Here is a 13106-nt window from a genome sequence, read left to right as displayed (position 1 = left end):
GTGCTGCCAGCTGAGATGTAAGGACTAAAGCTGACCCCGTGCGCACCTGTGACCCTGTGCTGGCTCTCGGGGCTAAGGCACACGCAGTCTTTGAATGTTACCAACTCAGTTTGGGTCACTGCTGCACTAAATGCCAATGAGTTGCTTGGTTTGCTTGGTAAGTTCTGCATGTGTTAAAGAGGGTAAAGGGGGGGCCGGCGCCGCGGCTCACTAGGCTAATCCTCCGCCTAGCGGCGCCGGCACACCGGGTTTTAGTCCCGGTCGGGGTGCCGGATTCTGTCCCGGTTGCCCCTCTTCCAGGCCAGCCCTCTGCTGTGGCCAGGGAGTGCAGTGGAGGATGGCCCAGGTGCTTGGGCCCTGCACCCCATGGGAGACGAGGAAAAGCACCTGGCTCCTGGCTCCTGCCATCGGATCAGCGCGGTGCGCCGGCCGCAGCGCGCCAGCCGCGGCGGCCATTGGAGGGTGAACCAACGGCAAAAGGAAGACCTTTCTCTCTGTCTCTCTCTCTCACTGTCCACTCTGCCTGTCATAAAAAAAAAAAAAAAAAAAAAAAAAAAAAAAAAAAAAAAAGAGGGTAAAGGGGTTCTATGGCTAGATTGGGCTCAGCATCCGTTCCTCAGGCTAGTGATGCTCTTACCAGGGTTGGGCTTCAGAATCCCTGGGGGAGCTTGTTCGACCTAGCCTGTTTGTCGAGTCCATTCCCCGGAAATGCTGGGCTTAGAGCTTGAAGACCTGCATTATAATAATGCACCTCAGGTGATCTGTGCTGGATGTAGTCCTCGGACCTGAACCTGGGCCTGTACCTTAGGCTCACAGACTTCCAGTCTGAGTTCTGGCAAAGGGAGCATCAGATTTGTATCCTTTTGCAATCCCTCCTAGTTGTGTGATTTTTGAGCTAATTGACCTCTCGTTCTCACCCACAATACGGGGGTGGTGGTGATGGCTGAAGCGCCTGCCTCACTGGGTGAGGCCAGGTTCAGGATGAACTGGCAGATGAAGAAAGTCACCACAGCGTGAAGTTCTAAATGGACCTGAGGCATTAGTTATGGCATTGGTTCTTCAGATCCAGCCTTCATGATCTATAGATTAGGAAGTGCTTAAGATGGGGCTTTAGTATCCTGGAAATTCAGGAAGCCATTCTTAAGATAGGCTTTGTGTATTTTGTAAAATAAGCAACAAATTTTAAAGTTTCTTTTTCAGCTTGGTGGTATTCAAAAGTCAAGTTCTTTACCATATTCAGACTGATTTTTCATCCTATTTTGAGGTCTACATGCACATTTCACTGTTTTTATTTTTTTTATTTATTTATTTTATTTATTTATTTATTTATTTTTATTTTTTGACAGGCAGAGTGGATAGTGAGAGAGAGAGACAGAGAGAAAGGTCTTCCTTTGCCGTTGGTTCACCCTCCAATGGCCGCCGCGGCTGGCACGTTGCGGCGGGCGCACCACGCTGATCCGATGGCAGGAGCCAGGTGCTTCTCCTGGTCTCCCATGGGGTGCAGGGCCCAAGCACCTGGGCCATCCTCCACTGCACTCGCTGGCCTGGAAGAGGGGCAACCAGGACTAGAACCCGGTGTGCCGGCGCCGCTCGGGGGAGGATTAGCCTAGTGAGCGGTGGCGCCGGCCTTGATTTTTTTTTTTTTTTTTTAAGATTTATTTAATTTGTTTGAAAGGCAGCGTTGCAGAGTGAGTGAGAGACAGGTCTTCATCTGCTCATTCACTCCCCAGTTGTCTGCAACAGTAAGGGCTGAGCCATACTGAAGCCAGGAACCAGAAGCTTCTTCCTGGTCTCCCACACAGGTGCAGGGTTCACAGCACTTGGGTGTTTTCTGCTCCTTTCCCAGGTCGTTAGCCAGGAGCCAGGAGCTGGATTGGAAGTGGAGCAGCTAGGACTCAAACCAGCACCCATTATGGGATGCTAGTGTTACAGGCTGCGGCTTTACCTGCTACGCCAGAATACTGACCCCTTAAGATACAGTTTTTGAAAACATTTATTTCACCTACTTGAAAGAGTGAGAGAAAGCAAGAGTAGGCTTCCGTCTACTGGTTCACTCCCCAGATGCCTGCAACAGCCAGGGCTTGGCCAGGCTGAAGCCAGGAGCCTGGAATTTCATTTTGGGTCTCCCATATTGGGTGGCAGAGACCCAAGCAGTTGAGCCATCATCTGCTGCCTCCCAGGGACCTAGATCAGAAGTGGAGGAGCCGGGACTTGATCCAGGTGTTTCAATATAGGATGTGAGTGTCCCAAACAGTGGCTTACCCCACTGTGCCACAACACCCAACCCCATCATTTTTTTTTAAACCAAGATTTAGCGACTCAGATTCACTGATTTAAGAGAATATTTTTGGGGCTAGTGTTATGGCATAGTGAGACAAGCTGCTGCCTGTGATGCTGGCTTTCCCTCTGCGGTCATTGTTTTGTGTTCTGGCTACTCCACTTCCAGTTTAGGCAGGTGGGGCTGCTACCTGCTGTGCTGGCATCCCATATTGGCGCTGGTTTGAGTCCCGGCTGCTCCATTTCCAGTCTAGCTCTCTGCTGTGGCTTGGGAAAGCAGTAGAAGGTGGCCCACTTCATTGGGCCCCTGCACCTGCATGGGAGACCTGGGGGAAGCTTCTGGCTCCAGCCTTCTGATGAGTGCAGCTCTGGCCATTGCAGCCATCTGGGGAGTGGACCAGCGGATGGAAGACCTCTCTCTCTCTCTCTGCCTCTGTTCTCTGTAACTCTGCCTTTCAAATAAAAATAAATTAAAAAAAAAAAAAAAAAAAAGCGATGGAGAATGGCCCAGACTGTTTGGGCCTCTTCTACCAACATGGAACATCCAAATGAAGCCTCTGGCTTCTGGCTGGCCCAGCACTAACCCCAGCCCCAGCCATTCCTTCCATCTAGAGAGTAAGCCAGTGGATGGAAGATTTTTCTCTCTATATCTCTGAATTTTAAATAAATCTTCAAAAAAGAAAAATAATTTCTTCAAAAAATCTGTTCAAGATTCATTCTTTAGAATGTAATAGGGTTTTGGAAAAGAGGCAGATTCCTTTTGCAGTAACCTGGTGGTTTTCTAGAGAAGTTGCTCTTTAAGGGTTGTCCTGTAAGACAGAGAACGAGGAGCCCCGTTTGTGATATTTACCACGGTTCTTCCTTGGCTTGGTCAGCAAATAAAACCCTAGGCTTTAGGCCTGATAAGCCTAATCAGGTTAGCTTGCTAGCATGTGTGTGACCCAAATCTGCCTTTGTCAATAGAGGATAAAAGTAATTGCTTAGAACCAGGCTGAACTGTATCCTGTGATCAGTTTCCATGAATTTTTAGTCATTTTCTGGGTGTGGCACTGTTCACAGTATGTTATTTTTGAATTTAGACATTTAGTTTCAAAATAGGGTGAGTTATTTCTGTACCTTCATTACACTCACAGCTTTTTTCTCACAATTCCAGAAGTAGGAGTCTGAATGTGCAGAGTTGTCTGAAAGAAAGCCTGAGGAGGATTCTTCACTTCCTGTCTGAACTTGACTCTTAATTAGAACCATTAAACTAGAAGGCTTTGGCCAGCTTGTCTTGAGCTCTTACTTTTTTTTTTTTTGACAGAGTGGACCGTGAGAGGGACAGAGAGAAAGGTCTTCCTTTGCCGTTGGTTCACCCTCCAATGGCCGCCGCGGCCGGCGCACCGCGCTGATCTGATGGCAGGAGCCAGGTGCTTCTCCTGGTCTCCCATGGGGTGCAGGGCCCAAGCACCTGGGCCATCCTCCACTGCACTCCCAGGCCACAGCAGAGAGCTGACCTGGAAGCGGGACAACCGGGACAGAATCCGGCGCTCCGACTGGGACTAGAACCCTGTGTGCCGGCGCCGCTAGGTGGAGGATTAGCCTAGTGAGCCGCTGCGCCTGCGGGCTCTCACTTTTGAAGATGTTTTCCCCCATGGCTTAATCTGAATGGAGAGCAATACCACGTGGTCCATGGAGCACGGGAACTCCCTGTCGGGTGTAGTTGAGTAGCTTCATTCATTGGCTCATGTAGGTGAGGGGGGCTGGCCCTGGAGTCAGTCACATTTCCAGGCTTACTGCTCATCAGTCCAGAGTGTTACATCTTTATGCGTACATAAACTACAAATGTGAACAACCCGCGTTTTTGTTTCCTGTCGGAGGCTTTCTGGTTCTGTGTGTAGAATGAAGTTAGCCTTCCTGAAAGTGTGTGTGAGTCTGGGGAGAGGCAACCCTTTGTCCTGTGACCATCTGAAAGCATACCACAAAAGGGGAAAAAACAAAACAAAACACCAGGTTGGTTACCCACCAGAGCCCAGAACTTTGTGAAAGGCAGCAAGAAAATGATTGAGAATTGTAAAATGATTTGTCAGCAATTTGTCAGCAAATTTCTCTAGAAATCTTGCCTTATTAAAATAAATTTCTTTTTTTTAAAGATTTATTTGTTTTACTTAAAAGTCAAATTACACAGAGAGAAGGAGAGACAGAGTGATCTTCCATCCGCTGGTTCACCCCCAGATGGCTGCAACGGCTGGAGCTGCACTGATCCAAAGGCAGGAGCCAGGAGCTTCTTCCAGGTCTCCCACGTGGCTGCAGGGGCCCAAGGATTTGGGCCATCTTGTACTGCTTTCCCAGGCCATAGCAGAGAGCTGGATTGGAAGTGGAGCAGCTGGGACTCGAACTGGTGCCCATGTGGGATGCCTGTGTTTCAGGCCAGGTCTTTAACCTGCTGTGCCACAGTGCCGGCTCCTATAAATTTCTCTTTTAGCTTTTTCCTGGCTTTGAAGTGGTTTTATTTTCTTCCTTCCTTTCTTTCTGAAAGTTACAGTGAGCGAGTTGGGGGTGGGGAGAGAGTGTGTGATACATAGGTATCAATCTTCCATCTGCTTGTTCATTCCCCAAATGGCTGCAATAGTGAGGACTGGGCCAAGCTGAAGCCAAAAGCCCAGTATTCTATTCAGGTTTCCCACATGAGTGCAGGGGCCCAAAGACCTGGGCTGTTGTCTTCTGCAGAAGAGGAAAAGTAATTTATTCCATATGATGTCTACATACAGTTTGGCAGTAGAATACGATGTGGGAAGCTTTTAATAGATAAGATTCGGTCCATACGAATAAGTCTTTATTTTTGAGATTTATTTACTTGACAGAATTACAGAGGGAAGGAAGAACAGTGTTCTTTCATCTGCTGATTTATTCCTCAAATGGCCACAACAACCTAGACTAGGCCAGGCCGAAGTCAGGTGATTCTTTCTGGTCTCCCATGTAGGTGCAGGGACCTAAGCACTTGGGCCATCTTCCACTGCTTTCCCAGGTGCGTTAGCAGGGAGCTGGATCAAAAGTGGAGCAGCCAGGACGCGAACCAGCACCCATGTGGGATGCAGGTATTGTGGGCCTTGGCTTAACCTGCCGTGTCACAGGTGCCGTGACACCTTGGGTACATTTTTTTGTTTTGTTTTATTTGACAGAGTTAGAAAGGTCTTCCTTCCGTTGGTTCACCCCCCACATTTTTTTTTTTTTTTTAAGATTTGATTTTATTTGAAAGGCAGAGTTATAGAGGCAAGAAGAGAGAGAGAGGGATCTTCCATATGCTGGTTCACTCCTCAAGTGGCCGCAGCAGCTGGAGCTGGGCACATCTGAAGCCAGGAACCCGGAGCTGCTTCTGGGTGCTATCTTCATATGGGTGCAGGGGCCCAAGGACTTAGGTCATCTTTTTCTGCTTTTCCAGGTCATAGCAAAGAGCTGGATTGTAAGTGGAACAGCCGGGACTCTTAACTGGTGCCCATACTCGATGCCAGCACTGCAGGCAGTGGCTTGTACCTGCTAGGCCACAGCGCCAGCACCCTGGGTTAGTTTTGTGGCTCTTATTAGTTTGCCTTAATGGATGATCCATAGATTGTAATGAAGACCATTATAAGTTCAAGATTAAGCATACAATTGGATTGCCTGATTATATGAAAACAGATGTGACCAGAGCCTCCTATCTGGTCTTTACCAAGATAAAGAAGATAGGGGCCAGCGCTGTGGTGCAGCGGGTTAAAGCCCTAGCCTGAAGCGCCGGCTCCCCATATGGGTGCTAGTTCTAGTCCAGGCTGCTACTCTTCCTATCCAGCTCTCTGCTATGGCCTGGGAAAGCAGTATAAGATGGCCCAAGTCCTTAGGCCCCTCCACCCACATGGGAGACCTAGAAGAAGCTCCTGGCTCCTGGCCATTGTGACCATCTGGGGAGTGAACCAGTGGATGGAAGACCTCTCTGTCTCTACCTCTGTCTGTAACTCTTTCAAATAAATAAAATCTTAAAAAAAGATGATAGTGCCGTAGTTGTAAGGCCATGTTTGGACTGTAGTTGGCATGCGGGTCATCATTCAGGCTCTGCATCCCAGGTTTGCAGAGCGTGGCTTTTCATTGGTTGACTTGGAGAGGAGCCCTTTCAGTTGAGAAGGGTTACCTGGGGTTATAAAAGCAAAAGGATACTGGAACAGAAAGGAGTGGGGGAGTACGCCGTTCCTACCAATGTTGCTTCTGGAGGCTAATTTTTTATTAGTTCTTGATTCAGAAAAGCACATAGTGTTTCATATGGAGTTTTGAAACAATTTCCACTAACAAATTTTAAGTACGTATTTTAATAGTTAAATACTTTTGGTATTGAGGAGCAAGGAACGTCTTCATGTTCTTCCATGTGGGTACAGGGGCCCAGCTACTTGGGCCATCCTCTGCTTTCCCGGGCACATTAGCAGGGAGCAGGATTGAAAGTGGAGCAGCCAGTACTCGAACTTGCACCTCTGTGGGATGCAGGCATCACAGGCGGTGGCTTAACACAGTCTGCTGCCACAACACTGGCCCCAACAGGGGAGGCTTTGACAGGAGAAGTAACAAGTGGTTCAGCTTGAGTTCAGCGTTTTCCACAGTTGCAAATTGCGGAGAGAGTCTTGCTGATGATCCCAACTCATCATGTAGTGCACGAATCTCCATTATTTTTACCCAGAGTCTGTCATGGTTTCTCCTGTTTTAAGCCTGAGTGACCTTCACTTTTATTTCCCTGTACAAGCCTTGCTTCTCAGTTTTCTGTCAATTTTTATACTTCTCGTAATGGGGCTCATTTTATATTATGATGTAGTTTCAGTGATTTTGAGACCCAGCATAATCTCAAGATTTTCTGGATTTTAGCTTTTTACTTAACGTTCTCTAACCTAATAGAACTCCTTTTTTTGTGCTGGAGGCGGGGGGGGGGGCGGTGGTGGTGGTGGTATTTTATATGTTCGTGTACAAAACACCATAAGTATAAGGTATGACTGCTGCTTTTACTTTGAAACTTTCTGCTTGGGGGAATGAAATGCACTGTTGTGTTTTTGGCCCCATGTGTACTTTAACGTTGAAGCCTGAAAGAGGAAGTAACAATTCTCAGAATGAAATAAATATTTTATGTATTTATTTGAAAGGCAGAGTTATAGAGAGGCAGAGGCAGAGAGGGAGCGAGCGAGCTTCCATCTGCTGATTTACTCCCCGACTGGCCACAGTGGCTGGAGCTGCGCCGATCAGGAGCCAGGAGCTTCCTCTGAGTCTCCCACACGGATGCAGGGGCCCAAGGATTTGGGCCATCTTGTACTGCTTTCCCAGGCCATAGCAGAGAGCTGGGTTGGAAAAGGAGCAGCCGGGACTCGAATTGGCGCCCATATGGAATGCAGGTACCACAGGCAGCAGCTTTACCACTTTAAGAAGTGTTTTTTTCATCTGAATATTTTATTTAGGACAAAGCAGTCTATTTGAATGGAATGATTCTTAAGTCATCTCGTGTAGTTCCCTTCAGTTCTCAGACACTCTCAAAATGTACGCACTCACACCCGACCCACTATTTATAGCTTAAGAAGTAATTTTTTTAAAAAGTAGCTGTTCAACCACATTAGGAATCTGCTGTATTGTGAGTCATGGTTTTTTTGAGTCCTGAGTTTTCTTTGGCCGTGTGGTGTGATGGGCAGGGCAGGTTGTCACGTCCATCCGTCACCAGCCAAAGGGTGACCCTGAGCCTCAGCTTCAGGATCCCTTGTTCTCGCAGTCAGTCACTTCTACTGTCTTCTTGTTTGTTTGAAGAAAACAGTTTATTTTAGACTGCTAAATTGCATTTGGAAACTTTTGACATACCGAGCTGAGGAAGGATGGAAGTTCTGACATCTTACAGATGGACAGTGTTGAAGTTGGAAGGCCAGCAGTGGTGCTGCTGGGGGCAGTGCAGGAAGTGCCTGCCTGGAGCAGTGACCTGTGGGGGCTGCCCTCTCCCCCCTGAGTTGCTGTCGTCTGGCCACACCCACCCCTGTGAGGTCAGGGTTCCCTGGGATCAGCAAATGATTCCCAAGTTAGTCTCAAGTGGGACTTTTAAAATCTTTTTCCAGAATTATTTTGGTGAAGTTTATCTAGATTTTTCTTCTAAATATCTTTACTCTTTTTTTTAAACCTTGGTTAGTGATGATCATATTTCACTCTTTAGCAGTTTTCTGAACTTTTATTTAAAAAGTGGAATACATCTTAATAGTACCCCCCCCCCTTTTTAAAGATTTTATTTATTTGACAGGTAGAGTTACAGACAGAGAGACAGAGAGAAAGGTCTTCCTTCTGTTGGTTCATTCCCCAAATGGCCGCAATGGCCAGAGCTGTCCCAATCCAAAGCCCGGAGCCAGGTGCTTCTTCCCAGTTTCCCATGTGGGTGCAGGGGCCCAAGCAGTTGAGTCATCTTCTACTGCTATCCCAGGCCATAGCAGAGAGCTGGACTGGAAGAGGGGCAACCAGAATTAGAACCAGAGCCCATATGGGATGCCGGCACTGAAGGTGGCAGCTTTACCTGCTACACCACAGTGCTGACCCAATTATTATTATTATTTTTTAAACCTTTGGCTTTTTTTTTTTTTGGGGGGGGACAGATAGACAAAGAGAAAGGTCCTCCCTCCGCTGGTTCACCCCCCCAAATGGCTGCTACGGTTGGAGCTATGCCAATCTGAAGCCAGGAGCCAGGTGATTCCTCCTGGTCTCCCATGCAGGTGCAGGGGCCCAAGCACTTGGGCCATCCTCCACTGCCTTCCTGGGCCACAGCAGAGAGCTGGACTGGAAGAGGAGCAACCGTGACTAGAACCCGGCACCCATATGGGATGCCGGCGCCACAGGCGGAGGATTAACCAAGTGAGCCATGGTGCCAGCCCACCTTTGGCTTTTTAATACCTAGTCTAGTTAAAACCCTGATTTAAAGGACTTCTCCACCCTTTGACATTTCATTCAGCCACACTCTAATCTGACCAGATCCTTTGTTGGCATCATGCCGCAACCAGAGGAGGGTTTGCGTGTGTATGTTGATGTTCTCTTGAGCGTGTTTTGCTTGGTGGTCACTTCACGTTTCTGTAACATCTGGTTCCTCGTGGAATGTGATTTACCTGGGTACCTTTTAAATCTGGAATGCATGTCCTTGGAGACTTACCTGCTTTGTGCCGGTGGGCCAAGATTGCACTGTGGCTCTATGCAGTCAGTCCTGCTCGGAAGCCTGGCTTTTTAAGTCCCTCTTCTCACACATAATGCTCTTCTCACCTTCCTTTTTTTCCAAGAATTGGAGCTCATGCAGAAGGCTGCTTAGGGATCTGCTGTGCCTTTTACTGTCTCCACTGTGAGAGGTAGTTCAGTTTGGATGAACCCTACTCTACCATGGGGCTCCCCAGCGATTACCGCAGTGTGTGAGAGGTGGGATCTCTCTGCCTGTGCTTGTTGTATGGATTGTTTTGTTTACCTGCGTGTCCTGGCTATTTGTGCTGTGTCCTGTCTATTGTATGTTCAATTTCATCAATAAAAAGTATCTCAGATTGGGTGAAAAGTGGCTGTATGGCTATGGTTTGCGATTTGGATTCTACTGCTCTGTTTCTGTTTTTGTCCGGAATTCTCCTCTTCCTGGTTCTAATATGACCTGTTGGCCTCAGGCAGGTAGAAGCCTTCTGAGTTCCACGGTGACTTAATAGAAGAGCTGCTCGGATTCAGAGACAACTGCCAAGATGTCTCAGTTGACGTGGGTCTCGAAAACTGGCAGCTCTAGGTCATCCGGCATGGTTACCTGGGGAGATCAAATTGGGTCAGGGTGAGTGAGGGTTTTGGGTTAAAGTTGTTCTCTGAAACTGTGAACACTTCAGCCTGAGGATTTGCTTCCCTGAGAGCCAAGATTGGATGGGAACCATGAGATCATCTGCCTGTTTCTGGGGCAGCTTTAGGTGCATTTAGCTGTAAGGCATCTGCCCCTGCAGGTTCTTCAAACCAGTTGTGCAGCCGACCAGTTGTTTCCCTCCTGTCTCCAGTGTGCTTCCCTACTGGCTACTCCCAGCTCCCACCTCTGTTGACAGATTTGCACCCTACCTCCCACCCCTCCCCACCAGACTGCTCTGAGCCAAACAACTGCAGGGAGTAGATCAAGGCCCGTGGGTTTGACTTCTGATCCCATGTGTTCTCTGATTGTAACTGTAAATTGAATTCTACGTCTTGGTTTTCCTTTTCTTCCCCACAGTCTTGGAGTAACGAGTTTCTCTACTCTCCGTGTCCATGCCCCAACTCTTCTCTCCACAACCTTGTATGTGTGTAGCTTCTGTTGCTAGCAACCAGTGTTTTATTCCACTTGCTGGTTTGCCTCAGTCTATGAATATAAACAGAGCTGCTGCTCTCCTGGTTAAAGACCTATTTCTCTTACAAAACTTTTAGTTTTGAAATAATTAAAAATACAAAGGGTGGCCATTTGGTGTAGCAGGTAAGATGCCTGTGTCCCCTACTGGAGTGCCTGGATTTGATACCCAGCTCCGGCTTCTGACGCCAACTTCCTGCTGGTGCAGACCCTGGGAGGCAGTGGTGGTGGCCTCCTGCCTCCCATGTGAGAGACCTTGTTTTGCCCAGCAGATGAGATCTCTTTCATGTGTTTTCTTCTCTGCCTCTCAAATAAATAAACAGAAGTTTAAAAACCTATTAGATAGTTGTAAGAATAGTATAAAGAACTTCCCTCCACCCAAATTGTGAGCATTTTGCCACATTTGCTTTTTTTTTTTTTTTTTTTTTTTTTTTTTTTTTTTTTTTTGACAGGCAGAGTTAGACAGAAAGGTCTTCCTTCTGTTGGTTCACCCCCAAAATGGCCACTATGGCTGGTGTGCTGCGCCAATCTGAAGCCAGGAGCCAGATGCTTCCTCCTGGCCTCCCATGGGGTGCAGGGCCCAAGCACCTGGGCCATCTTCCACTGCCTTCCGGGGCCACAGCAGAGAGCTGGACTGGAAGAGGAGCAACTAGGACAGAACCGGTGCCCTAGCCGGGACTAGAACCTGAGGTGCCGGCGCCGCAGGCGGAGGATTAGCCTAGTGAGCCATGCCGCCGGCCGCACATTTGCTTTTTATATATTTATATTTGAAACCATTTGAAAATAACAGACATCATGTCCTTTACCACTAAATACTTAAATGTATATCTCCTAAGAACAAAAAGGGCATTCTCTTTTATAACCAAAATAAAATTATCAAAAGCAGAAAAACAGTATCTCATAATGTAGAGTCCATATTCAAATTTCACCTAATAGTGAAAATAACATTTTTTAAAAAAATTTATTTAGGCAGTAGAGTTGTAGATAGTGAGAGGGAGAGACAGAAAGGTCTTCCATCTGCTGGATCACTCCCCAAAGGGCTACAACAGCTGGAGCTGTGCTTATCTGAAGCCAGGAGCTTTTTCTGGGTGTCCCACGTGGGTGCAGGCGCCCAAGCACTTGGGCCATCTTCTGCTTTCCCAGGCTATTAGCAGAGAGAGCTCTCAGAAGAGGAGCAGTTGGGATTTGAACCGGCGCCAGTATGGGATGCTGGCTCCGCAGGCAAAGGATTAACCTACTATGCCATAGTGGCAGTCCTCCTGATAACATCTTTTAATCCAGTCTGGAGTCCAGTTCAAAAGTGTACTACTGGGGCTGGCTGTGTGGGAGACCTGGAAGAAGCTCCTGGCTCCTGGTTTCAGATCTGCCTAGCACTGGTCATTGTAGCCATTTGGGGAGAAACCAGCAGATGGAAGACCTCTCTCTCTGTCTCTCCCTCTCACTGTGTATAATTCTACCTCTCAGATAAGTGAATAACATTTTTTTTTAAAAGTGTACTGTCTTCACTTGTTGGATCTCAAGTAACCCTTAATCTGTGATAGTTCGTTAGCCGTTTATGTTTTGTGTAATATTGACTGCACTGAGAGGCAGAGAACACGAGTTCCCATCCCCGTGATTTACTTCCAGGTGCACTGACTGGGCCTGAGTGGGAGCTGGGAACTCGATCTACCTCTCCCAGCTGGGTGGGGGAACCCCAGTGAGTCATCACTGCTTCCTCCCTAGGTCTTCATTTGCAGGAACCTAGAACTGGGAGTTAGAGCCAGGGCTATGACATGGGATGCAGCTTCCAACCCCCCTGCCCCCAAGGTTCTGTTTTTTATTAACTTGAAATACAGGGACACAGGGAGAGAGAGATTGTCTGCTGGTTCACTCTCCCAAATGCCTGCAGTAGCCAGGGTTGGGCCAGGCTGAAGCCAGGAGCCTAGAACTCCATTCAGGTTGCCCAAGGACTTGAGCCATCACCTGCTGCCTCCCAGGGTGTGCATTAGTACAAATCGGAAGCAGAGCTGGGATTCAAACCTAGGCATTCCAATCTGGGATGTGGGGATTCCAAGTGGTGTCTTAACTGCTGTGCCACAACCCCCACCCTGGGGTGCTGGCTTCTTAACTGCTAGACTCAATGCCCACTCTTCATAGACATTTTAAAAACATAAAATGCAGATTTTTTAGAATGCCTTGCAATTATATGTTGGCCTGTTTCCACATGGTAAGATTCAGATTTTGTGTGTGTGTTGGTATCACCACTGCAGCGACATCTTGCTTGAAGATTCTAGACATGCATGGTGTCATTTTGCTCCATGATTGCTGATAGTAACTTTAATTACTTGTTAGCTAGGACTGCTTTTTTGGTTGTTTGTTTATTTTTTTTTAATTTTTTTGACAGGCAGAGTGGACAGTGAGAGAGAGAGACAGAGAGAAAGGTCTTCCTTTTGCCGTTGGTTCACCCTCCAATGGCTGTCGCGGCTGGCGCGCTGTGGCCGGTGCACCACGCTGATCCGAT

At 47.7% G+C, this 13106-nt stretch overlaps 1 protein-coding gene across 8 annotated transcripts in view; it reads left to right on the top strand.

Annotated features, from left to right (window-relative positions):
* Positions 1-563: 563 nt before the first annotated feature.
* The window catches only part of EFCAB8 (EF-hand calcium binding domain 8), an 81534-nt gene continuing 68991 nt past the window's right edge, over positions 564-13106 (top strand). For all 8 annotated transcript variants that reach the window (XM_070051921.1, XM_070051920.1, XM_008256115.4 and 5 more), the window contains exon 1: positions 564-10075. Coding sequence is in view for 7 of the 8 variants with exons in the window: in XM_070051920.1 (XP_069908021.1) it covers positions 9993-10075 (83 nt within the window). In the remaining variant the exon portion in view is untranslated. The remainder of the gene's footprint in view (positions 10076-13106) is intronic.

The sequence above is a fragment of the Oryctolagus cuniculus genome, chromosome 11 (genome assembly GCF_964237555.1).
Source record: "Oryctolagus cuniculus chromosome 11, mOryCun1.1, whole genome shotgun sequence".
Lineage (NCBI taxonomy): Eukaryota > Metazoa > Chordata > Mammalia > Lagomorpha > Leporidae > Oryctolagus > Oryctolagus cuniculus.
This window is presented reverse-complemented; position numbering and strand designations above follow the sequence as displayed.